Genomic DNA, 24,999 nt, shown 5'->3' on the forward strand with positions numbered 1-24,999 from the left:
TCTACATAGGGATAGTGATCCAGCAGCGGCGGCTACGGCGTTAGCTAACTTCTTAAAAGCTTTATATTTTAGAAGGTGGAAGACCTGGATGCTTCATACTTTGTATATGGATGCCTCATGTTACCAAGTTTCTGTCAGTCACATGTCCAATGTCCTTGACCTCATTTTCATGGTCAGTGACTACTTGAAAAAAAAGTTAAGATTTTTTGTAATGTTAAATTCTCTCGTATTCTAAGGAATAGAATAATTATATTTAGTATGTGCGTACCTTGCAAGGATCCTCATGCCCGTCAGACAGTTTTCACTTGACCTCAACCTCATTTCATGGATCAGTGAACAAGGTTAAGTTTTGGTGGTCAAGTCCATATCTGAGATACCATAAGCTATAGTTCTAGTATATTTGGTGTATGGAAGCACTGTAATGTGTACATGTCCAACTGGCAGGTGTCATCTGACCTTGACCTCATTTTCATGGTTCAGTGGTTATAGTTAAGTTTTTGTGTTTTGGTCTGTTTTTCTTATTCGGTATGCAATAGGTCTACTATATTTGGTGTATGGAATGATTGTAAGGTGTACATGTCTAGGTGGCATCTAACTTTGACCTCATTTTCATGGTTCAGTGGTCAAAGTTAAATTTTTTTAGTTTTGGTCTTTTTTTCTAATACTATATGCAATAGGTCAACTATATTTGGTGTATGTAGGGAAATATTTTATGATTTATATGTCAGTCGTGCAGGTTTTATTTGACCTTGACCTCCTTTTCACGGTTCATTGCTCAGGGTTAAGTTTTTGTGTTTTGGTCTGTTTTTCTTAAACTATAAGCAATAGGTCAACTATATTTGTTGTATGGAAGAATTGTTAGCTGTACATGCCTGCCTGGCATGGTTTATCTGACCTTGACCTCATTTTTCATGGTTCATTGGTTAATGTTTAGTTTTCTTGGTTTATGTTAAGTTTATGTGACAGTTGTAATAAAGCTTTAGATTGCAATAACTCCTAAAGGGGTCAACTGACTCGGTCAGTTTGACTTATTTGTAAATCTTACTTTGCTGAACATAATTGCTGTTTACAGTTTATCTCTATCTATAATAGTATTCAAGATAATAACCAAAAACAGTAAAATTTCCTTTAAATTACCAATTTATGGGCAGCAACCCAACAACGGGTTGTCTGAATCATCTGAAAATTGCAGGGCAGATAGATCTTGACCTGATAAACAAATATACCCTGTCAGATTTGCTCTAAATGCTTTGGTTTTTGAGTTATAAGCCAAAAACTGCATTTAACCCCTTGTTCTATTTTTAGCATGACGGCCATTTTGGTTGGATGGCCAGGTCACCAGACACATTTTTTCAAACTAGATACCCCCAAAAATGATTGTGGCCAAGTTTGGATTAATTTGGCCCAGTAGTTTCAGAGGAGAAGATTTTTGTAAAAGATTACTAAGATTTACGAAAAATGGTTAAAAATTGACTATAAAGGGCAATAACTCCTAAAGGGGTCAACTGACCATTTCAGTCTGTGTGACTTATTTGTAAATCTTACTTTGCTGAACATTATTGCTGTTTACAGTTTATCTCTATCTATAATAATATTCAAGACAATAACCAAACTAGAGGCTCTTAAGAGCCTGTGGTGCTCACCTTGGTCTGTGAATATTAAACAAAGGAAGCAGATGGATTCATGACAAAATTGTGTTTTGGTGATGGTGATGTGTTTGTACGTCTTACTTTACTGAACATTCTTGCTGCTTACAATTATCTCTATCTATAATGAACTTTGCCTAGTAGTTTCAGTGGAAAATGTTAGTAAAAATTTACAAATTTTATAAAAATTGTTAAAAATTGACTATAAAGGACAATAACTCCTTAGGGGGTCAATTGACCATTTCAGTTATGTTGACTTATTTGTAAATCTTACTTTGCTGTACATTATTGCCGTTAAAAGTTTATCTCTATCTATAATAATATTCAAGATAATAACCCAAAACAGTAAAATTTCCTTAAAATTACCAATTTAGGGGCAGCAACCCAACAACGGGTTGTCCGATTCATCTGAAAATTTCAAATGCAGATAGATGTTGACCTGAAAAACAATTTTACCCTTTGTCAGATTTGCTCTAAATGCTTTGGTTTTTGAATTATAAGCCAAAAACTGCATTTTACCCCTATGTTCTATTTTTAGCCATGGCGGCCATCTTGGTTGGATGGCCGGGTCACCGGACACATTTTTTAAACTAGATACCCCAAAGATGATTGTGGCCAAGTTTGGATTAATTTGGTCCAGTAGTTTCAGAGGAGAAGATTTTTGTAAAAGATTACTAAGATTTACGAAAAATGGTTAAAAATTGACTATAAAGGGCAATAACTTCTAAAGGGGTCAACTGACCATTTCGGTCATGTTGACTTATTTGTAAATCTTACTTTGCTGAACATTATTGCTGTTAACAGTTTATCTCTATCTATAATAATATTCAAGATAATAACCAAAAACAGTAAAATTTCCTTAAAATTACCAATTCAGGGGTAGCAACCTAACAACTGGTTGTCCGATTCATCTGAAAATTTCAGGGCAGATAGATCTTGACCTGATAAACAATTTTACCCTGTCAGATTTGCTCTAAATGCTTTGGTTTTTGAGTTATAAGCCAAAAACTGCATTTTACCCCTATGTTCTATTTTTAGCCAAGGCGGCCATCTTGGTTGGATGGACGGTTCACCGGACACATTTTTTAAACTACATACCCCAAAGATGATTGTGGCCAAGTTTGGATTAATTTGGCCCAGTAGTTTCAGAGGAGAAGATTTTTGTAAAAGATTACTAAGATTTACAACTAGAGGCTCTAAAGAGCCTGTGTCGCTCACCTTGGTCTATGTGACTATTAAACAAAGGAAGCAGATGGATTCATGACAAAATTGTATTTTGGTGATGGTGATGTGTTTGTACATCTTACTTATGAACTTGGCCCAGTAGTTTCAGTGGAAAATGTTAGTAAAAATTTACAAATTTTATAAAAATTGTTAAAAAATGGACTATAAAGGACAATAACTCCTTAGGGGTCAATTGACCATTTCGGTCATGTTGACTTATTTGTAAATCTTACTTTGCTGAACATTATTGCTGTTTACAGTTTATCTCTATCTATAATAATATTCAAGACAATAACCAAAAACAGCAAAATTTCCTTAAAATTACCAATTCAGGGGCAGCAACCCAACAATGAGTTGTCCGATGCATCTGAAAATTTCGGGGCAGATAGATCTTGACCTGATAAACAATTTAACCCCATGTCAGATTTGCTCTAAACGCTTTGGTTTTTGAGTTATAAGCCAAAAAATGCATTTTACCCCTATGTTCTATTTTTAGCCACGGCGGCCATCTTGGTTGGTTGGCGGGGTCACTGGACACATTTTTTAAACTAGATACCCCAATGATGATTGTGGCCAAGTTTGGTTTAATTTGGCCCAGTAGTTTCAGAGGAGAAGATTTTTGTAAAAGTTAACGCAGGACGACGCCGGACGCAAAGTGATGGGAAAAGCTCACTTGGCCCTTCGGGCCAGGTGAGCTAAAAATAAACCCTGCTCTGTATAAGATAAAATAAAAACATACTCTTAATTTTCTAATTTTTTGTCTGTAATGCGCAAGAAAATTTAAAAGATACACTGTTCTGACTTTATAAAAATACTTCTTTAATCTACTAAATGCGGAATGATTCATGCAGAAGAAATTAAACTACTGTGAAAGTACTTTTATTTGTGGGGTACCAATTTTCGTGCTTTTTGTGGATGGCTCTATCCACAAATTTAAGTGTCCAACGAAATAAAAGAGCCATTGTTCAAATCAAAACACGGAAAGATCCCCATGTAGGTTTGACTACTGATATGATCTATATAATGAATATCTGACAATTCTATAATAGTAGTCACTATGAACTACAACTGCATGCAGGGTTATTCCCATTAATCTTTTATAACCTAAACTGTACAACTTTTGATCTTTTTATTCTTATAAAAAATATTTTTGATCGATGAAAGTCAGATTTCCGGTATTGATATGCTAGTATGATAAAGTGTTCCTTTTATATCCTCATAGTTCTCGTACACATGGGAAATAATAATTTCATGCTGGGCTTGCTTTTAATAAGAATTAATTAACAATTCAAGATATGTTTCTAGCATTTGTCATGTTTGTTTACATTAATGTTTTCTTTAGGCAGACATGTTTATGGCATAATTAACATTAATATAATTGGTCAATACGATTTACACTGGTCAATGTTTACTTTGTAATTTCCTTCAATTCAGACTATTTGTAACCTTCTTTTCTAAAGGCTTAAATTTTTCAATTATCTTTTCTTTCAGAAAACTGAAATCCACAAATTTAAAAACCCACGAACATGTAAATGTTGCTCAAACCATGAAAATTGATACCCACAAATTAAAGTACTTTCATAGTAGTTCTTGACCTACAGAGTTTAAACTCACTAATTACAGCACTTTTGGTTAAGTTATTTTTTACCAAGAAAAAAAACAATGTTATCTTTCCTATATATGTTTCTACCATACAATAGAAAGATATTTAAAAGGTGTCAGGATATTATTTTAAGCCTTGTCATGCAATTCCTCAACACAACACACATCAGTGATGTTCAAATCAAAACTGTGTGAAAGTCAAATCAATTCTTAGGTGATGAGCAACAAATACAATGTACCAATAAATTGCTTCCCTGAGCGCAGCTGGATTAGACCACAGAGGTTAGACCCTAAACAGTTGGGGCAAAAATGGACACAATATTAGCACTTGATACAGATCTGAATTTGGATTGAAATTAAATATTTGACACATAATAGGTTTCTGACACAGAATAACTGTAGTCAAAGAACTTAGAATTGGTTATATGATTTGAATTTATATTAATTTTTTTGCTTTTGTGCAATTCACTATGCTGTTGTGAATTGACCCTACCCCCTTTTTTTGGCACAATTTCTTTTCCCCTTCCACAATTTCTTTTTCCCACAAAAAAAATCTTTCCTTCAAGACATGGTCATAATCTTAATTCAACTTTCTAATGGAGTTTGAAACCATAATTATCCATTTAAATACATTGTTCTTTAAATGTGATTGATTACCTCCCTTACACTGCTTTAAAATTGTCTTATTTGTCTATTTACCAGGAAACCCTTGTTTTCCCCCTTTTTTGCCCCAATTCCTAAATGTTTTGAACCATAAACCCTAAAAGTCAATCCTAACCATCCCTTTTTGGTATTGAAACTGTGGTATTACTTCAGAGAGATTCATACACTTAAACACAAGTTATTGTCTGGAAATTACTAAAATGCTTATTTGGGTCCCTCTTTTGGTTTCTATTTCCTAAACTGTTGGGACTAAAAATCAATCCCAATCTTCCTTTTGAGGTTATAAATCTTGAGTATAAATTTCATTGATTTCTATTTACTTATACTAAAGTTATTGTCGGGAAACCAACTGTCTTTGGACAATGATGACAACGTATTACCAATATATGACCACAAAATATTTTTGCGGTCGTATAAAAATTAATAAAGGAGAATGCACCAATCAGGCTAAGAGAAGCTTTAACTGGGGGTAGAAAAAACTTTGTGCTTCAAGTGTTTTATAACAATGGAAAGGAAAATACAAATATTATAATAAATTATTTTTTTTTTATAAAAAATTGTATAAAATGTATCACAAATATGTACTCTGAGACAATAAATGTTAAAATCATCACTCCAGCTTGTAAAGTCTTCTGAATCAGTCAAAGCTATAAACAGCATTTCAATTTTAAAATATCTATCATAAACATATGTCAACTCCTTTCGTTAAAACTGACCATTATTCCATTTTTAGCTCTCATTACAAATTCAATGAAAGGCTCTACTTTATGATCAGGATCCAAAGAAATTTCAAATCTGAAAAAAATAACGATTTATCAAATTTATTTCTTATTTTCTCATGTTGAGTCCAGCATTTAATTTGTTAAGCTATTCCATCCTTATTTTTCAGGAATTCAATTAGATATTTGGAAAGTAACAACAAAGCTGTCTTTTGCTAACAATTTAAGTTTGTGGTTTTCAATTACCAATGAAAACAATGAATTTCGAAATGTATTTTCAATGAGCATTAATGATTCCAAGCACTTACATTAATGAAGAATTGGATCATGTTCTGAGCAGGAATCTAGTAGCAGTTGTTTTGTCTCATATCTAAATTTTTTAAACTATTTTGAGAATTTGGTATGGATGGCAGATCTTTGATTGTTTCTGTTAAATTATTCATTTTTCAACAAACAATTTAGAGCTCAATTTTGAATACTGTTATGTTGTCCTCTAGATATGTTTTGGCTGTTTGTTGCAGTTGGGTTGCTGTCTGAGTATCATAAACATATACTCCACATCTTCTCTTAGAAATATTTTTTACATACCTGTTAATTATTCTGGCTATTAGAACTTTCTCTTCACTTTGTGCAAATGACTGGCCTATACAGTTTCTACAATTTATATATAAAATAACTTTGTTGAATTGATTCTTTACAAAAAAAATTGTAAGGGTTCTGCAGAACCCAGTGTCTCACCTTCTTTTGCTGTTAATTGCAGGCTAAACAAAAAAGAGGAAAAAAATTAATAAAAATATTCCTCTCTAGAATCTAATAAGATATTATCTTTAGATTGTAAGAAGTTCCAGTCCAAGTTCAGTAAAAATCTAGGATAGTTTACATGGTTTATGAATCTAATAAATGTTTTAAAACTTTAACTGCAGACTGTATGTAATGTTAACTGGAAAAAAGCTAAGGCCATTTAAAAGTAAAATACGGAAAAACAAGAACAAAATTTTAACTAAATTTTCTTCTAGAAACTAGCTTTTGATCATTAACAAGCTTCAGTTCAGTCTGGTACAAATCCCGGATAGTTTAAGAAAGTTATTAAAATTTTAAAAACTTAAATTACAGAGTGAATGTAATGTTTCCTGGCAGAAAAATTAAGTCCATTTATAAGTAAAATATGGAAAAAAGGGATTTTTGTTTTTACAAATTTAGTTCTGGATACTATTGTATGATCATAAACCAGCTTCTGTCCAAGTTTGTACAAACCCAGAATAGTTTAAGAAAGTAATTAAAATTTAATTTTTGTTTACCACAGAGTGAATGTAATGTTTTTCTGACAGAAAAACTAAGTCCATTTATAAGTAAAATACCGAAAAACAGGATTTGTTTTTTTACAAAATTTACTTCTAGATACCAACTTATACAGATTATCTCCCCTTGGAAACTGATTGACAGGATATTAAACATTTTTACTGAAAATTATATGTGTTAATTCTTGAGTGGACTTATAGAGTAATTAATCAGTTTGAATTAACACATGTAATTTTCAGTAAAAATGTTTAATATCCTGTTAATCAGTTTCCAAGGGAGATAATCTGTAATCCCTGATGACACTACAAAAATGCATTTGTCACATTTAACCTTTTTCTAAATAAAAAAGTTCTGACACAAAAATAAGCCTTAGTGAATATCTTCTTTGTTAAAATGATTGGTCATACCTTGGTCCAGCAGAGAATGGAGTAAAACTGTAAGGATCCATGTCACGTTGTTTACTGCCTTCAAATCTCTCAGGTTTAAATTCCTGTAAAAGTAAAACATATGTATTTGTAATGCAGAAAAAATATTAGTTATAAATATTGAGGGGTCAACCATAACTGTCAACCATTTTATAAAGTGTACACTTGGGGGGTTAAAAATCAAGAGGGAGAATGGGGGGTTTGAAAAAGTGTGTTTTGTACACTTTGGAAAGTGGTTGACAATTATTTTATATTACCCCTAAATGGGTTTAGTTTTCATCTTAAAGAATTCAATACCCTTACTTTTACTGAGCTTTAAATCAAATTTTGCTGGACACATAATAACATTTAATAAACTTATCTTCAATCGGATATAAAAGATCATGATTTTTATTTTTTTACGTTTCAATATGTTTTCATAAGAAGAATAAATTAAGAGTGATAGTTGTAGCTTGTATGTCGGTGACAATGATAATTGATCAAAACTGTGTGTTGAACAAAAGCGTCATTTGGGATTTTCATTAAATCAAAGTGATGGATATCACTCATGGAAAGATTGGAAGAGTAGTTTGGATAATTTCATATTAAGGTATGGTGAGGACAAAAGAACATAGATAAAGCACTATTGCTGAAAATTCTTCCAGTAATTGTTACCAACTACTCTTATAAGACATAAGCTAAGAATTTTAAAGTGTTAACAAAAATAATCTAAAAATGTTGTTTTGGGGCATTTTGTAAGTTTTGTAAACTGGCTATAAGTATGTATTGTACCTACCCATGGATCTTCCCACACATCTGGGTGATGATGGCCACTGTGTATTCCTAGAATCAATATTTAATGTACCTACCCATGGACCTTCCCACACATCTGGGTGATGATGGCCACTGTGTATTCCTAGCAGAGTGAGTATTCCCTCTGGAAGTTCTACACCATTGACTACAGTGGGTTTCTCCAGAGTTCTGGCTATAAGTATGTATTGTACCTACCCATGGATCTTCCCACACATCTGGGTGATGATGACCACTGTGTATTCCTAGAATTGTGAGTATTCCCTCTGGAAGTTCTACACCATTGACTTCAGTGGGTTTCTCCAGTGTTCTGGCTATAAGAGGAACTGGAGTATATTGTCTCATCACTTCCTTAACGAAACAGGACAGGTACTTCATCTCTGATATATCATCACTGAAATATAATTTAGAGTAACAAACACACTTGATTTTACAGGTTTGTAAGCACTGTCATGTCATTATCAAAGGTTCACTGTAATATAATTTACAGTTACAAACACAAATGATTTTACAGGTTTGTAAGCACTGTTATGTTATTATCAAAGGTTCAGAAATCAGTGATCATAATGTGGATTCAGTTATTTTCTTGGGTACAAATATTTTATTTAGTGGTTTTGGCAAAGTCTGCATACATTCCATAAGAAAATTTGTTATTCACTGAATATTTGAATGCATGGTTCTCCTGTACACACAAATCCACGAAAAATTGCTTTCCAATGAATATTAACAAATCCACAATGAATAAGATGCATTATCAGTGTATCAATGTTCTTCAGAAGATACAAATCACCAGCAATATTAAAAAGTATATCACAATCAGGAACAGAAATTTATAAAGTCTAATTAAATAGAATCAAAATCCTAAATATACTTTTTAAAATACAGATTCATTCCAAACTGTTGTAACATAATTCATAGAATTTCAGACCTAATCATCTGATGCAGGTGTGTGCTCTACTTAATATAGAGTGCTGTCACTGTTGTGCTTTTCAATATTAATTTTCATGTTGTGTTGTATTTGACAAGTGAGTCTGTGTCAGAGACAATTTCTTACTTTTTATACTAAAAAATTTGAATTAATCACCTCTGAGACACCAAGGAGCCTTGGCGTTTTAGAGGTGTAAGTAATCAAACTACTGTATCACTTAAGCCTGTCAAGACTGAGGTTGTGAAATACAATGTCGCATGTGGCAGGTGTACTGGACACTTATTTCAATTGACTTAGTATTGTGAGTTTTGCTACCGAAGGTAAGAAGTTCTCACTCTGGGTTCCTCCACCAATAAAAATGACTCATGAAATAGCACAAAAGTTTTGAAAGTAATGTTTAGCATCAATTAATCAATCAAAGATACAGAATTACTGGTACTGAAAATTGGAAAATTGAAAATTTCAGACACTTATTATTACCTGTACCTGTGTAAACTCTACTTGCCCATCTATATGCTGTTTGTCCCCAATGACTCTTTTGACCTCTCTATAAACCTTGTCCTGTATAAGCTTATATTTACCAAGAGCATATATACTCCAACTCAAGACACTGGCTGTAGTTTCATGACCTACAATTACATAAATATAATTCACAACAGGTGCTTGAAAAAGTTAAACAGAAGGGGAAATAAACTATTCATAAACATTTTTGTACACAAATTAGGCCGTTAGTTTTCTTGTTTGAATTGTTTTACATTTGTCATTTCAGGTCCTTTTATAGCTGACTATCCAGTGTAGGGTTTACTCATTGTTGAAGACCATATGGTGACCTGTAGTTGTTAATTTCTGTGTCATTTGGTCTCTTGTGAAGGTCTAGAGTTGTCTCATTGGCATCATACCACATCTTTTTTTTTTTATATACAATCAAAAAGTTAATGAAACAATCTGATTTCCAACTCTGTACTTTTGCTTTTTTTTTTGTCCCATCTACATACTTAAACTATGAATTCAACTTCTGTTTTAATTTTACTAATTTTTTTTTTGGTTTGTCTCACATGAAAATGTTTTTTTTAAAAGGAAATTTCAACTGGCTTGGACATGAATTTAAAGCCGCAAAGATCATTTGATTTATAAAATCATACCAGCAAACATAAATGTGTCAACTTCACTTCTGATTTCCTGGTCTGTCAACCCTTGACCGTTTTCATCTTTGGCTGTCAATAAAATGTCCAGAAAATCCATTTGTCTTTTCTTGTTGTTACTGACTTTGTTTATCTGTCAAATAAGTAATTCAAATTATTAATACTTTAACAAATCTTTTAAAATATTTTCTTGTCATTATATATTGTATGAAAATAAGTCAGCATTACCCTTAAATTCAATATAAAACATATATAAGGTGCTGAAGTATTTATCTTCTAATATTTACATTACATGTATGTTTCATTATATTTAGTTGTTTTGATTAGCTAACAGCAATCTTGTGTCATTGTGAAAACAACCTTTATTTCAAAATAAAAAGGTACATTCATGATGACACAAGCTTTCACAATAAAGTGCACATGTAAATAAAAGAAAACTTGATAGAAATTGTGTTTCATTATCCTGTCAAAAAAATGTAATTATAAGTAATTATAAGTATCGAACACTTCTTTTAGCAATTTATAGGGTTATTAAAGCATTGACTGTACATTCATTTTTAGAATGAAGCGCTTCTGTGCTTTATATAAAATGTATTTCAGTCAACGCTTTTACAAACCAATAAATTAGGACATCATGTCAAGCTCTCTCTCCTTTCTTTCTATGCTTATAACCCGTGCTTTGGGAGTTTTGTGGAGTTGTAGGAGGGGTATATAAGCCAACCACATCACTGCCTTATACTACAGGAGACATTTTTTTTTTAATTTTAAATACTGCACAGCATAACTGATTGTAACATTCAGCAACAAATAAAAGTATCTGATGGAAATATCTTCCTTACAATAATGAAATCCTATCAACTGCTTTTTCTTATTCTCATATTTTTCTATATTCATACCAATTTTGTCTTTCTCTTCTCAATAATATCTTCAGCAAACTGATGAACATAATCACACAGATTAAAAAATTCTTTACCACTTGGTGCCAATCTATACAGCCATTCAGGATAAAACAACAAATTCCTAAAAAGATAGGTAGATTTTGTTATAATTAGATATGAAAAGAGACATATAGTGTGTATCATATGATTCATTGGGCCATTCCAGTTAATTTCTGACAGGTGGGGATGATGGGGAGATTTTTTTTTATACGTATCAGAAAAAAACATCATGAAAAACTACCTATCAGATATAAAAAATTAAGACCTATCAGATGAAGAGTTCCTGTTCATGTTGGGTGGATGGGCTTTCATGGAAAAAAATGACCTATCAGAATTTTTTACTGCAAGGATTGTACCCATCAGAATTTTAAAAACAATACCAGATAATGCATGATACGAAACTGTCTACATTTCAAAGCACCCATCAGATCTGACAAAGGCATTTTTGTTACCCCTAAGATGTAATCATTTTTAATTATTTACTGCTGCCAAGACCCTCAGAAGTTTGTTGCGTATAAGTGAACCTGTCAGATGAAAAAAAACAAAATTTCACCCCTAAGATGTATAAATTTTACACCCCTCAGAAAGGACCATCCACCCCCCTTTAGCAGATATTAACTGGAATGGCCCATTATAACTTGTTGGGTTCAAATTTTCGTTTACCTCGTGGGTATAGATAAACCATGAATTCAAATGTACAACACAGTATGCATTTTCAATATGCTTGTATGAGGGGGAGGGACCTTTATTGGGACTCAGGGATTGGGTGTTTTTAAGCTCAGGATTTCGGGATTGATCCTTTCGGGATCCGGGAATTATTTTTCTGAATTTCAGGATGGTGTTATTTAAATTTCTTTAAGTTCAGGACCTTGGGATTTCATGTTTTTAAGTTCGGGATTTCGGGCTCAGGACCCCTCCTACAAAGGCAAAATCTGCTCACATTAATATCAATTTCACGTGAGATTCACCTCAAACTAGCTTATACATGAAACTCATGTGAAAATTCTTACATGGATTTCAGTGAACTTTTCCCCAAAAAAATTTGGTATTTTTCATGATTTTACTTGAATTTAAAAATTTAGATGTTGTTTGAATTACTTTATTTTAAAGATTCACATGATTCTCACGTGAAAAAATTTACATGGATTTCATGTGAACTTTTCCCAAGAAAAAAATTTTGGTATTTTTCATGATTTTACTTGAATTTAAAAATTTAGATTTTGTTTGAATTACTTTATTTTAAAGATTCATATGAATTTCACGTGAACAAATTTCATGTAATTTTCATGTAATTTTCATGTGAATTTCACATGAGATTCATGTGAAACTCACATAAATTGATTTCACGTGAGTTTCACATATAAGCTTGTTTGAGGTGAAATTCACGTGAGATTCACCTCAAAGAAGCTTATACATGAAACTCACGTGAAAATTTTTACATGGATTTCAGTGAACTTTTCCCCCAAAAAATTTGGTATTTTTCATGATTTTACTTGAATTTAAAAATTTAGATGTTGTTTGAATTACTTTATTTTAAAGATTCACATGATTCTCACGTGAAAAAATTTACATGGATTTCATGTGAACTTTTCCCAAGAAAAAAATTTTGGTATTTTTCATGATTTTACTTGAATTTAAAAATTTAGATGTTGTTTGAATTACTTTATTTTAAAGATTCATATGAATTTCACGTGAACAAATTTCATGTAATTTTCATGTGAATTTCACATGAGATTCATGTGAAACTCACATAAATTGATTTCAAGTGAGTTTCACATATAAGCTTGTTTGAGGTGAAATTCACGTGAGATTCACCTCAAAGAAGCTTATTCATGAAACTCACGTGAAAATTTTTACATGGATTTCACATGAACTTTTCCCAAAAAAAAATTTGGTATTTTTCATGATTTTACTTGAATTTAAAAATTTAGATATTGTTTGAATTACTTTATTTTAAAGATTCATATGAATTTCACGTGAACAAATTTCATGTAATTTTCATGTGAATTTCACATGAGATTCATGTGAATTTCACATGAAATTCATGTGAAACACACATAAACTGATTTCACGTGAGTTTCACATATAAGCTCGTTTGAGGTGAAATTCACGTGAGATTCACATGAATTTAAATTCACGTGAAATTGATGTGAATGAAATTTGCCTGTATACACCCCCTCTTGTATGGGGAATTCAGTAAAACAATGAATTACCTATCAAATAAAAGTACATTTTTTCTAATGCATAAAATTGGTTCAGAGAAAAATGAAGGAATACACATTAAGTTAAGAGGTTCTTGCTGTTGAAGATTCAGTTTTAACTAGATTGGTGTAAGCTAAGAGTATTATTTGGCTATGGCAAACCACAACCATTGATCAATAGAACTATTAATAAAAAATAGAAAATTCCTGTTTAAGATTATGCTCAAGATTGTTTAATTTATGTTGAGTTCTCAATAAATAGTTTGTTCTCTCCAGGCCTTGAAGGCATAAAACTTTGCTCAGTGCCCTGAGCACAAAAATCATGCTCGAAACATGAAATCCAGCAATTTGATTGGTTGATTTTCTAGTCTGAGTACAAAAAGCATGCTCAAAGTTTTATGACCGTGAGGCCAGGTACTCCTGCTCCCCTCCCAAAAAACTGACTGCCACAAAATAGTACAACAGTGTTGAAAGTGGTGTTAAACACAAATCAATCAATAAAGAGTTAAATAACAAAACCAATTATAATATTACACTCACTTTGAAGCTAACATTATCAATGTATCAGTCAAACAGTTTGAAAGGAGCAGCAAAAAACATAAGCATACTTCCCCTTAAATAACCCATCAGTATCTGCTTGGCTACCCAATACCCCTTATTATATTTATTTATGGTATCAAAGATATCACAGATAGGAAAATAGTTCCTTTTAAGGTGTGAATGTCCCAATGAGGAGTCAGCTCTCCCTATTCTTTAGTAGATTGGCCATCCAAGCCTACAATCCAAATGTGTGAAAGACACTCAATTTTGGTGTCATTTTGTCTTTTGTGTAGAGTTTTCTCATTGGCAATCATACCACATCTTCTTTTTTTATACTCAAGATACAATGAACAATCATGCTGTACATATATGAGAATACTATAAAACTTACAGATTTCTAGCCATCACTAGTTCAACAAGTCTCTTCACAGCTTTAACATATGGATGACTTTCTCTGGAAAAAAGTTAACAGTACATGTAATATAAAACACAGGGTACTAATTACTGAAATTGAAATAAACAAAGAGTTTAATAGAAATAAAGATTAATGGTTTGTTAGCTATTGAATTGATCTTTAAAAACATCCATATCACTTTAATATACATTCCTCCTAAATATGCATTGATTTGTCATTGGATGTTGAACACTATCTAATACCATTGAAGCAGAGCTACGTAGACAACTCTGTGTATGTTTCCTTAGTAAGCTAATTAATATAAAGTTACAAACATGTGATATGATTGCCATTGAGACATTTTTGTTATTACAAATTGCCTTCTTCATTTGCTTTAATATTTTAAATCAATCATATTATGTACTTTATTCAACCTATTTTTAATTTACTTCACATTATGTTTGAAAATTATATTGTAATTATTCTGCTCATTTTGGGCGCCGTGATTGGCAAATAAAATATTTGTTGTTTGTTGTTGTTGTTGCCATTGAGACAACTTACCTCAAGTGTCCAAATAACACATTGGATTTACACAACATTTTATTTATAGAGAGTTCAACACATATAAAGCCTGACTTACCCAACTGACTGTATATTTCCTTTGTACGACAATGAACACTGCATTAGAGAATCTAAGACAGCCAAAGCTGAGGCTTGATATACTTCTATATACTGTCCACTTTTACTACCATTGGAAAATTTCTCCTAAAAAATTACACCTATAATCTTATTTTGCATGTTTTTCTTCAATTTTTTTGTAAGTTTTAAAATTTTAACTCAACTTAGTTATTTAAATATTTGTTATTTTTACGGTATATAAATGTGGATATTGATATGCATGGACTATTAGAATATATTTTCTGTGACTAACTTTACTGGCAGTCACCAAACAATGCCAAATACAAAACATGTCAATGGACCATTAGTTTGTTTGAAAATGTTTATACTTGTCTTTAAGTCTTTTTCTCAAGGTAGTTGATTGTTGGTGTTTGGTATGGCGAGTTTTACCGTCCAATATTTTTGTTAAATTCTGTTGTATTTTAAATATTATCAAAATTTCACATTTTGTGTTTGGTGTACTTTTTTTTTAGAATGTTCTAATCAGGTTATATCCTACCAGTAAAGTATCTGCCACATCATTATATATTTTGAAGTAACCATTCAATACACTGAAGTGGAATGCTGGGGTCAGTAATCTTCTGTTTCTCTCCCATTTAGATCCATGTGTTACAAGTAAGCTATCACCTGAAGAAAAAAATAAGAGAAAAAATAACTTAAGTGATAAGCCATAAAAAAAAATAGTCCTAAAAGAAAATAAGATCAATCTAGACCACAAACTCTGGCTTGTATTACATGTTCTTCTTTAATATTGAAAGTATGGTGTACTGGTACCAGGAAATGTCAAATATATGTACATTATAACCTTAAACTTGCAAAAATATAGAAAAAAAGTTCAGTTTACTACAATTGCAGGCAGATTCTGTTCATTGGCTACATAGACGCTTCTTTTGTATAGATGAGTATTAATAAGATCCAACCAGATGCTCCGCAGGGCGCAGCTTTATACAACCGCAGAGGTTGAACCCTGAATGGTTGGGGCAAGTATGACACAGCATTCAAGCTGGATTCAGCTCTAAATTTGGATTGTGATGAAATAGCTGACACAGCATAGGTTTCTGACACAGAATGAATGTGGTCTAATGAACTTAAAATATTTTTTTTGCCTTTGAGCAATTCACTATGCTGTTTTTTAATCCTCTCAAAAAAATGTTTGAAGAAATTTTCTTTTTATTTATGAAATCTGAAATGAGAAAAATTTATCCCCCCCCCCCTCCATTTTTTTTTCACATCCCCCTTTCCCTTTTTCTAAAACTGATCTCAATTCAAATTTCTAATGGAGTTTGCAACAATAACTACTCATTTAAATACATCATAAAATATTAAAATGTAAAATAAAGTGCTTGTTATCACTGAATGGTAAAGATTGTTTGAACCAACTTGAAAACTGGGCCCATAATCAAAAATCTAAGTACATGTTTAGATTCAGCATATCAAAAAAAGCCCAAGAATTCAATTTTTGTTAAAATCAAACTTAAATTAATTTTGGACCCTTTTGACTTTAATGTAGACCAATTTGAAAATGGGACCAAAAATTAAGAATCTACATACACAGTAAGATTTGGCATATCAAAGAACCCCAATTATTCAATTTTTGATGAAATCAAACAAAGTTTAATTTTGGACCCCGATTTGGACCAACTTGAAAACTGGGCCAATAATCAAAAATCTAAGTACATTTTTAGATTCAGCATATCAAAGAACCCCAAGAATTCAATTTTTGTTAAAATCAAACTAAGTTTAATTTTGGACCCTTTGGACCTTAATGTAGACCAATTTGAAAACGGGACCAAAAATTAAGAATCTACATACACAGTTAGATTCGGCAAATCAAAGAACCCCAATTATTCAATTTTTGATGAAATCAAACAAAGTTCAATTTTGGACCCTTTGGGCCCCTTATTCCTAAACTGTTTGGACCAAAACTCCCAAAATCAAACCCAACCTTCCTTTAATGGTCACAAACCTTGTGTTTAAAATTTCATAGATTTCTATTTACTTATACTAAAGTTATGGTGCGAAAACCAAGAATTATGCTTATTTGGGCCCCTTTTTGGCCCCTTATTCCTAAACTGTTGGGACCTCAACTCCCAAAATCAATCCCAACCTTCCTTTTGTGGTCATAAACCTTGTGTTTCATTTTCATTGATTTCTATTCACTTATACTAAAGTTATTGTGCGAAAACCAAGAATAATGCTTATTTGGGCCCTTTTTGGCCCCTAGTTCCTAAAATGTTGGGACCAAAACTCCCAAAATCAATCCCAACCTTCCTTTTATGGTCATAAACCTTGTGTTAAAATTTCATAGATTTCTATTCACTTTTACTAAAGTTAGAGTGCGAAAACTAAAAGTATTCGGACAACGACGACGCCAACGTGATAGCAATATACGACGAAAAATAAAAATTTTTGCGGTCGTATAAAAATCAAGAAACATTTTTTTACTTGCAATCCTATATTGTTGATTCATCATTATTAGTTTAATACCAATGTTTGTTGATTTCGTGGGTACAACAAGTGAACCACAATTTTAATGGTATTCAAATTTTCTATATGCAGACTTTTGCTAAACTACAAAATACAATATCCTTGAAACCACGAAAATTGGTACCCAGGAAAATACTGGAATCCACAGTAAACCTGCAAATTACATCCCTGGCAGCAAGCACCTACTCAAACACCATTTTTTTCAATTTTCACCCTGTTTTGTGAAGATGCTGTGGATTTCAGATATTTGATAAATTTTGATTCATACCATCATAGTTATATCTAAAATATTCTCCATTTATATCTATATTTCTTACTGTAGTAATATGATCTACTCACCAATCCAAGGAATCATGAAGCTGTGTCCTATGTTACCCTTAGCTTTAGGTGCATTAGATTTCATGATCTACTCACCAATCCAGGGAATCATGAAGCTGTATCCTATTTTACCCTTAGCTTTAGGTGCATTAGACTTCATGATCTACTCACCAATCCAGGGAATCATGGAGCTGTATCCTATGTTACCCTTAGCTTTAGGTGCATTAGATTTCATGATCTACTCACCAATCCAAGGAATCATGAAGCTGTATCCTATGTTACCCTTAGCTTTAGGTGCATTAGACTTCATGATCTACTCACCAATCCAGGGAATCATGGAGCTATATCCTATGTTACCCTTAGCTTTAGTGGCATTAGACTTCATGATCTACTCACCAATCCAAGGAATCATGAAGCTGTATCCTATGTTACCCTTAGCTTTAGGTGCATTAGATTTCATGATCTACTCACCAATCCAAGGAATCATGAAGCTGTATCCTATGTTACCCTTAGCTTTAGGTGCATTAGACTTCATGATCTACTCACCAATCCAAGGAATCATGAAGCTATATCCTATGTTACCCTTAGCTTTAGTGGCATTAGACTTCATGATCTACTCACCAATCCAGGGAATCATGGAGCTATATCCTATGTTACCCTTAGCTTTAGGTGCATTAGACTTCATGATCTACTCACCAATCCAAGAAATCATGGAGCTGTATCCTATGTTACCCTTAGCTTTAGGTGCATTAGACTTCATGATCTACTCACCAATCCAAGAAATCATGGAGCTGTATCCTATGTTACCCTTAGCTTTAGGTGCATTAGACTTCATGATCTACTCACCAATCCAAGGAATCATGAAGCTGTATCCTATGTTACCCTTAGCTTTAGGTGCATTAGATTTCATGATGACTTTAATGGTATCTGGATGAGTCAGAAACACTACAGGCTGGACTGTAAACACCCAGAAACTATAACCTTTGGTGTGCAGGTTTTCTACATATTTTTTATGCATTCTGGTCACAAAATCATGGAAAGTTCCAATCTGAAGAGAGAAAATCCTTTGTTCATCTTTCTTTAGATTTCATCCTTATATAATAAATATATTATAGATATAACCAATAAATATATGACATCAGTGATCACATTTTATAAAAGTATCTTTAAATCAGAACAGATTTATTGAGTTTATTATATTTGTTTGTGCTTAAGCTACAAAATATTTTTTATATAGTGAATTTGATATTCAAAACTTGAAAAAACACCACCCCAATTTTTTCTTAACACAAGTGCACACACTGAAATGTCTTGCCTTCTTTACTTATCATTGATATTATGTTGATTGTCCTAAATGTAAAGCTTTATTACAACTGTTACATAAACTTAACATTGACCAATGAACCATGCAAATGAGGTTAAGGTCATATGAACCATGCCAGGCAGATATGTACAGCTAACAATTCTTCCATGTATACAACAAATATAGTTGCCTTTTGCTTGTAGTTTAAGAAAAACAGACCAAAACACAAAAACTTAACACTGAGCAATAAACCGTGAAAATGAGGTCACGGTCAAATAAAACCTGTGCGACTGACATATAGATCTTAAAATATTTTCATACACCAAATATAGTTGACCTATTGCAGTCTGCACGGTTAGCCACTAGTCCGATGCCCTAGACTAGTAAAATTTGGTTAGGACTAGTAAGTTTTTGCAAAACTTTGTTTGGCCCAATAACAAAAATGTCAGAATATTGGTCTTCGGACTAGTAGTTGAAAAGGTTTTTGGTGCAGACTGTATTGCATATAGTATTAGAAAAAAAGACCAAACTCAAAAACTTAACTTTGACCACTGAACCATGAAAATGAGGTCAAGGTCAGATGACACCTGTCAGCTAGACATGTACACCTTACAATCATTCCATACACCAAATATAGTAGACCTATTGCATATAGTATAAGAAAAACAGACCAAAATACAAAAACTTAACTATAACCACTGAACCATGAAAATGAGGTCAAGGTCAGATGACACTTTCCAGGTAGACATGTACACCTTACAATCATTCCATACACCAAATATACTAGACCTATTGAATACAGTACAAGAAAAACAGACCAAAATGCAAAAACTTAACTATAACCACTGAACCATGAAAATGAGGTCAAGGTAAGATGACACCTGCCAGTTTGATATGTACACCTTACAGTCCTTCCATACACCGAATATACTGGACCTATTGCTTATAGTATCTGAGATATGGACTTGACCATCAAAACTTAACCTTGTTCACTGATCCATGAAATGAGGTTAAGGTCAAGTGAAAACTGTGTGACTGACATGAAGACCTTGCAAGGTACACACATACCAAATGTAGTTATCCTTTTACTTATAATAAGGAAGAATTTAACATTACAAAAAATCTAAACTTTTTTTTCAAGTAGTCACTGAACCATGAAAATGAGGTCAAGGACATTGGATGTGTGACTGGCAGAAACTTTGTAACATGAGGCATCCATATACAAAGTATGAAGCATCCTGGTCTTCCACCTTCTAAAATATAAAGCTTTTAAGTAACAAGTTAGCTAATGCCTCCGCTGCCGAGTCACTTTCCCTATGTCGAGCTTTCAGCGACAAAAGTTGCAGGCTCAACAAAAATCATTAAAAGAAGATATCACCTACAATGCAATGTTTTTCTACTACTAAGGGAGGTAATTTACAATATATATTATGTAAAGATAAACACGCTTTTATATTGTTTATGTATTTTTAAAATTGTACCTGCAAAGCATTACCAAAGAACCAATGAGGCTTTGGTCCAGGGAAGTGAGACAATATTTTCTTCATCCTTCTGTGCCATTTTAGGAATGTGATGATCTTTTGTGTGATGTAGAATAAAACAAGTCCAATAACTCCAATCACAACTGATATCAACACTGCACTCATACTGAAAATGTAATCAACAATCACAACTGACATCAACACTGCATTCATACTGAAAATGTAATCAACAATCACAACTGACATCAACACTGCACTCATACTAAAAATGTAATCAACAATCACAACTGACATCAACACTGCACTCATACTGAAAATGTAATCAACAATCACAACTGACATCAACACTGCACTCATACTGAAAATGTAATCAACAATCACAACTGACATCAACACTGCACTCATACTGAAAATGTAATCAACAATCACAACTGACATCAACACTGCACTCATACTGAAAATGTAATCAACAATCACAACTGACATCAACACTGCACTCATACTGAAAATGTAATCAACAATCACAACTGACATCAACATTGCACTCATACTGAAAATGTAATCAACAATCACAACTGACATCAACATTGCACTCATACTGAAAATGTAATCAACACTACACTCATACTGAAAATGTAATCAACAATCACAACTGACATCAACACTGCACTCATACTGAAAATGTAATCAACAATCACAACTGACATCAACACTGCACTCATACTGAAAATGTAATCAACACTGCACTCATACTGAAAATGTAATCAACAATCACAACTGACATCAATACTGCACTAATACTGAAAATGTAATCAACACTGCACTCATACTGAAAATGTAATCAACAATGTTATATAAGAATTAATTGAATTTAATTTTTTAATGGTGATACATGTATTAGCTGTCTGTAGTCATATGGTGTGAAGTTCAGGTATGAAAAACTGCATTTTCATGACTAGAAGAAGAATGTCAAGAAAACAATTCATAAAAAAGTAAATTTTTCTTTTAAATTAAAAAATTTTCTTCAAAAAAAAGTATACATTGTACATAATTTTTATAATGAAAACAAGCCATTAATTCATAAAAAAACATGCATATTTTTTTTTAATTTGAAGTTTCATATGATTAAAGGGGGCTCGAGTGTATAAATCCATTTTTTTTAAATATAGGATTTCGCTATTGTTTTCTATAAATGAACTTTATTCATGTTATCATATACTTAATAGAAAAATAAAATAAAAAAAAAAAAAATGGGATCACCATTCATTTAAGCTCACAATCTGCCTTTGAAAGAAGCATGCATTTTTGTTAAGGTACTTTTTTTCTGTTGAAAACTAATAGGAGAAATAGAGGCAAATATATATCACAATAAAAAAAGAACTGAATTACAGAAATCCCTTAATTTTACAATTGATTAGTTTAAGTACAGTTTATTTGAAAAAAAAAATAAAAAATATAGGTCAACGATGAGTTAAAAAAGATTTCAATTCTAAGGCCAAATAAAAAAGTATGTGTGGTTCCAGTTACACCGGAAAAAAAGTTAGGGTAGGTAGGTAGGGATTTTTTTTTATTTTATGTTATTTTTTTACATTGAGTCTATGGGAGCAACATTCTGACTTTAACATTGCCTAATGAAAAAAGACAATAAAATCTTTAGGGTAGGCTATTTTTGAGGCGAAAAAGTAGGGAAGGTAGGGTTACTGGAACCACACATTTATTTTTATTTGGCCTAATGCAAAAAATTGGCATTTTTGCACCAAAGGGAGATAATTTGGAGCTTTTTCAATGATATTTATAAACATTTTAAAAGTCATCTGGTGCCGAAACGAATTGATTTGTTTGGTTGATTTTTGTACCATATCATAAAGTAATAACTAATAGTGTAATAAATAAATTTGTAAAGAAAAACAAAATGTATAAATTTTTGCTGAAATTTATGTACATCCGAGAGCCCCTTAAAACTATATTGTCCAGAAAACAAATGTCTTCGGATGAAGACCACGATATATGATAGCAATGTTTGCGGTCGTATAAACCCTTAATAGATTCAAGACATATATATACTTATATATTTAAATATGTATTTATGCGTCTCTGAAAGACTAGCTTATAATTTACAAATTAGATAAAACAAGGATTTGTATCCTTGGATAAAATGATAATTTTATAAACTAGTTAGCTAAATAATATTTTTAACTTTTACCTCAGGTGGATATAAAGCTGTCTTATTTAAAAGAAAAAAAAAATTTAACCGTTTATTGCATTTTGCCATTTTTGGAGAGACTCAAGATATTTTCAGATATCTTCAGGGTGGGAAAAATTAGGTAAAAAAGGGGTGGTAGGACCCCTTTAAAAATATTAATAAGATAGAGTAGAGAAAAGAATAAGACTAAGATTGCACTGCCATGTTTGTTCAATAATTATTTTTGTTGAACGTACTTATGTCCTCACCTGTTGCCAGTGTTGGTCAAAGATCATTATCACAAACTGGTTGTTTGTACTTTTCTTAAACCGGAAATCTGATACTGGTACCCACTATGTAGTTAATTGCGGTCTCACTAATTAGCGACAACAAGAATTTTAGCGACAACAAGCGTCAACAAGCGACAATAAGCGACAACAAGAATTATTTTAGCGACAACAAGCGACAAGAAACTATTTAGCGACAAGAAAACATTTTTTTTTAATTAAAATTAATTATAGCAATAAATATTAAAAGAATATGCAAAAGAAAATAATTTTAGCGACAAGAAAGTTAAAATTGATCTATTATGAATAACAGCCAGTATTACGTTTAATTATTGTATTATAAGATTACTTTTCCTTGTGTTTTAGAACATATTATTTATCTTATAATTTGTTTTTTAAAACTCTTTTCGTGCAATGTGTATTAAGCTCGCAAAATGAATTACTTGTGCATCATTGTCCTGAAAATATTGACACAAATTGTGAAATACAAAGAACTGAAACCAAACAGGAGGAAAAGAAAATTGAAATGTGAATGTTTTCATCTTTTTATTTGTTTATTGCCTCATTAAACGACATTTATCATGTTTATGCATATTGATTGAAGATGAAAGGAAATTAATGACAATCTTGAGTTTTCAACAATGATTGTATATTCTGGCGCGTGTAATTGTATAGTCTGACGCGTGTACAAAGTTGAAGGTGTTAATTGGATGTTATTGTAGCAATAAAACAGGGGACACGCGACTCGTTAATCTCATTTTGCCTTTGTTGATCTCAGAAAGGCCTTTGACACAGTTTGGAGAAATGGATTATTTTATATCCTTTTAGAACTTAAATTACCCTGTAAACTTTTTAATATAATTCATTCTATGTATGACGATACTACATGTAGAATTAAATTCCAAAATGGTCTCAGTGAAGAATTTATCTCCAACCGTGGCGTTAAACAGGGAGATGTTCTCAGTCCTTTATTATTTAATCTTTACATAAATAATTTAGTAAAAAGTCTCCAAGATGCTAATACAGATCCCATTGTAATTGGAGATACAACAATAAATTCCCTTTTATTTGCAGATGATATAGTTTTATTATCAAATTCTGAAAAGGGACTACAAACAGCTTTAAATGTTCTTAGTGATTTTTGTAAATGCTGGAAACTAGAAGTCAACATAAACAAATCAACAAATTTTCTTCCTTATCATATAACTTACTTATATCAATTCTAAATAGTAATTCCCAAACAATATTAAAAATTGTTGTCAACTATTTGAATGAATGCTTGTTGGTGAGAAACTCATTATTAAAAGGTACTTGATTTTTGTAATAATGTATATGCTTCTCATTTATTTTTATATATTTCTCTCATAATTATCCACTGTCACTCCTTCATTGTATATATATGTTATTGTAGTTAGTCTTTAATTTGTTGCCATAACCATTTATTGTCAATGTGTTAGTGCTAATAAAGTTATCTTATCTTATCTCTTTCTTTTTCACAAATGTTAAATTTCTTCATCTACCAATATACTAATATAAACTTCACAATCTCTTTCTTTCTCACAAATGTTTCATTTCTTCGTCTATCTATATAATAAAACATTTTAATTAGACATATCTGCTCGTATATTTAAAAAAAAACATTAAATACAAATTTCTTTATATCTAATAAAAAAAAATGTTTTCTTGTCGCTAAATAGTCTTCTTGTCGCTTGTTGTCGCTAAAATAATTTTTGTTGTCGCTTCTTGTCGCTTG

General features: G+C 31.9%; 1 protein-coding gene across 2 annotated transcripts; it reads right to left on the minus strand.

Annotated features, from left to right (window-relative positions):
• Positions 1-4,995: 4,995 nt before the first annotated feature.
• Positions 4,996-23,308, minus strand: LOC143075146 (cytochrome P450 4A4-like). Of its 2 annotated transcripts, none has more exons than XM_076250463.1 (13): positions 23,229-23,308; positions 20,778-20,943; positions 18,840-19,041; positions 15,688-15,815; positions 15,151-15,275; positions 14,508-14,570; positions 11,334-11,457; positions 10,438-10,570; positions 9,801-9,924; positions 8,566-8,761; positions 7,561-7,643; positions 6,443-6,508; positions 4,996-5,930 (listed from the first exon to the last, which is right to left on the minus strand). In XM_076250463.1, the coding sequence occupies exons 2-13, from the start codon at positions 20,940-20,942 to the stop codon at positions 5,828-5,830; spliced, it is 1,512 nt and encodes a 503-aa protein (XP_076106578.1). In that variant the 5' UTR covers position 20,943; positions 23,229-23,308; the 3' UTR covers positions 4,996-5,827. The 2 variants fall into 2 exon arrangements, with proteins under 2 accessions (XP_076106578.1, XP_076106579.1); XM_076250464.1 differs by having other exon boundaries at positions 23,217-23,308.
• Between the last annotated feature and the right edge of the window lie 1,691 nt (positions 23,309-24,999).

The sequence above is a fragment of the Mytilus galloprovincialis genome, chromosome 5 (assembly GCF_965363235.1).
Source record: "Mytilus galloprovincialis chromosome 5, xbMytGall1.hap1.1, whole genome shotgun sequence".
Lineage (NCBI taxonomy): Eukaryota > Metazoa > Mollusca > Bivalvia > Mytilida > Mytilidae > Mytilus > Mytilus galloprovincialis.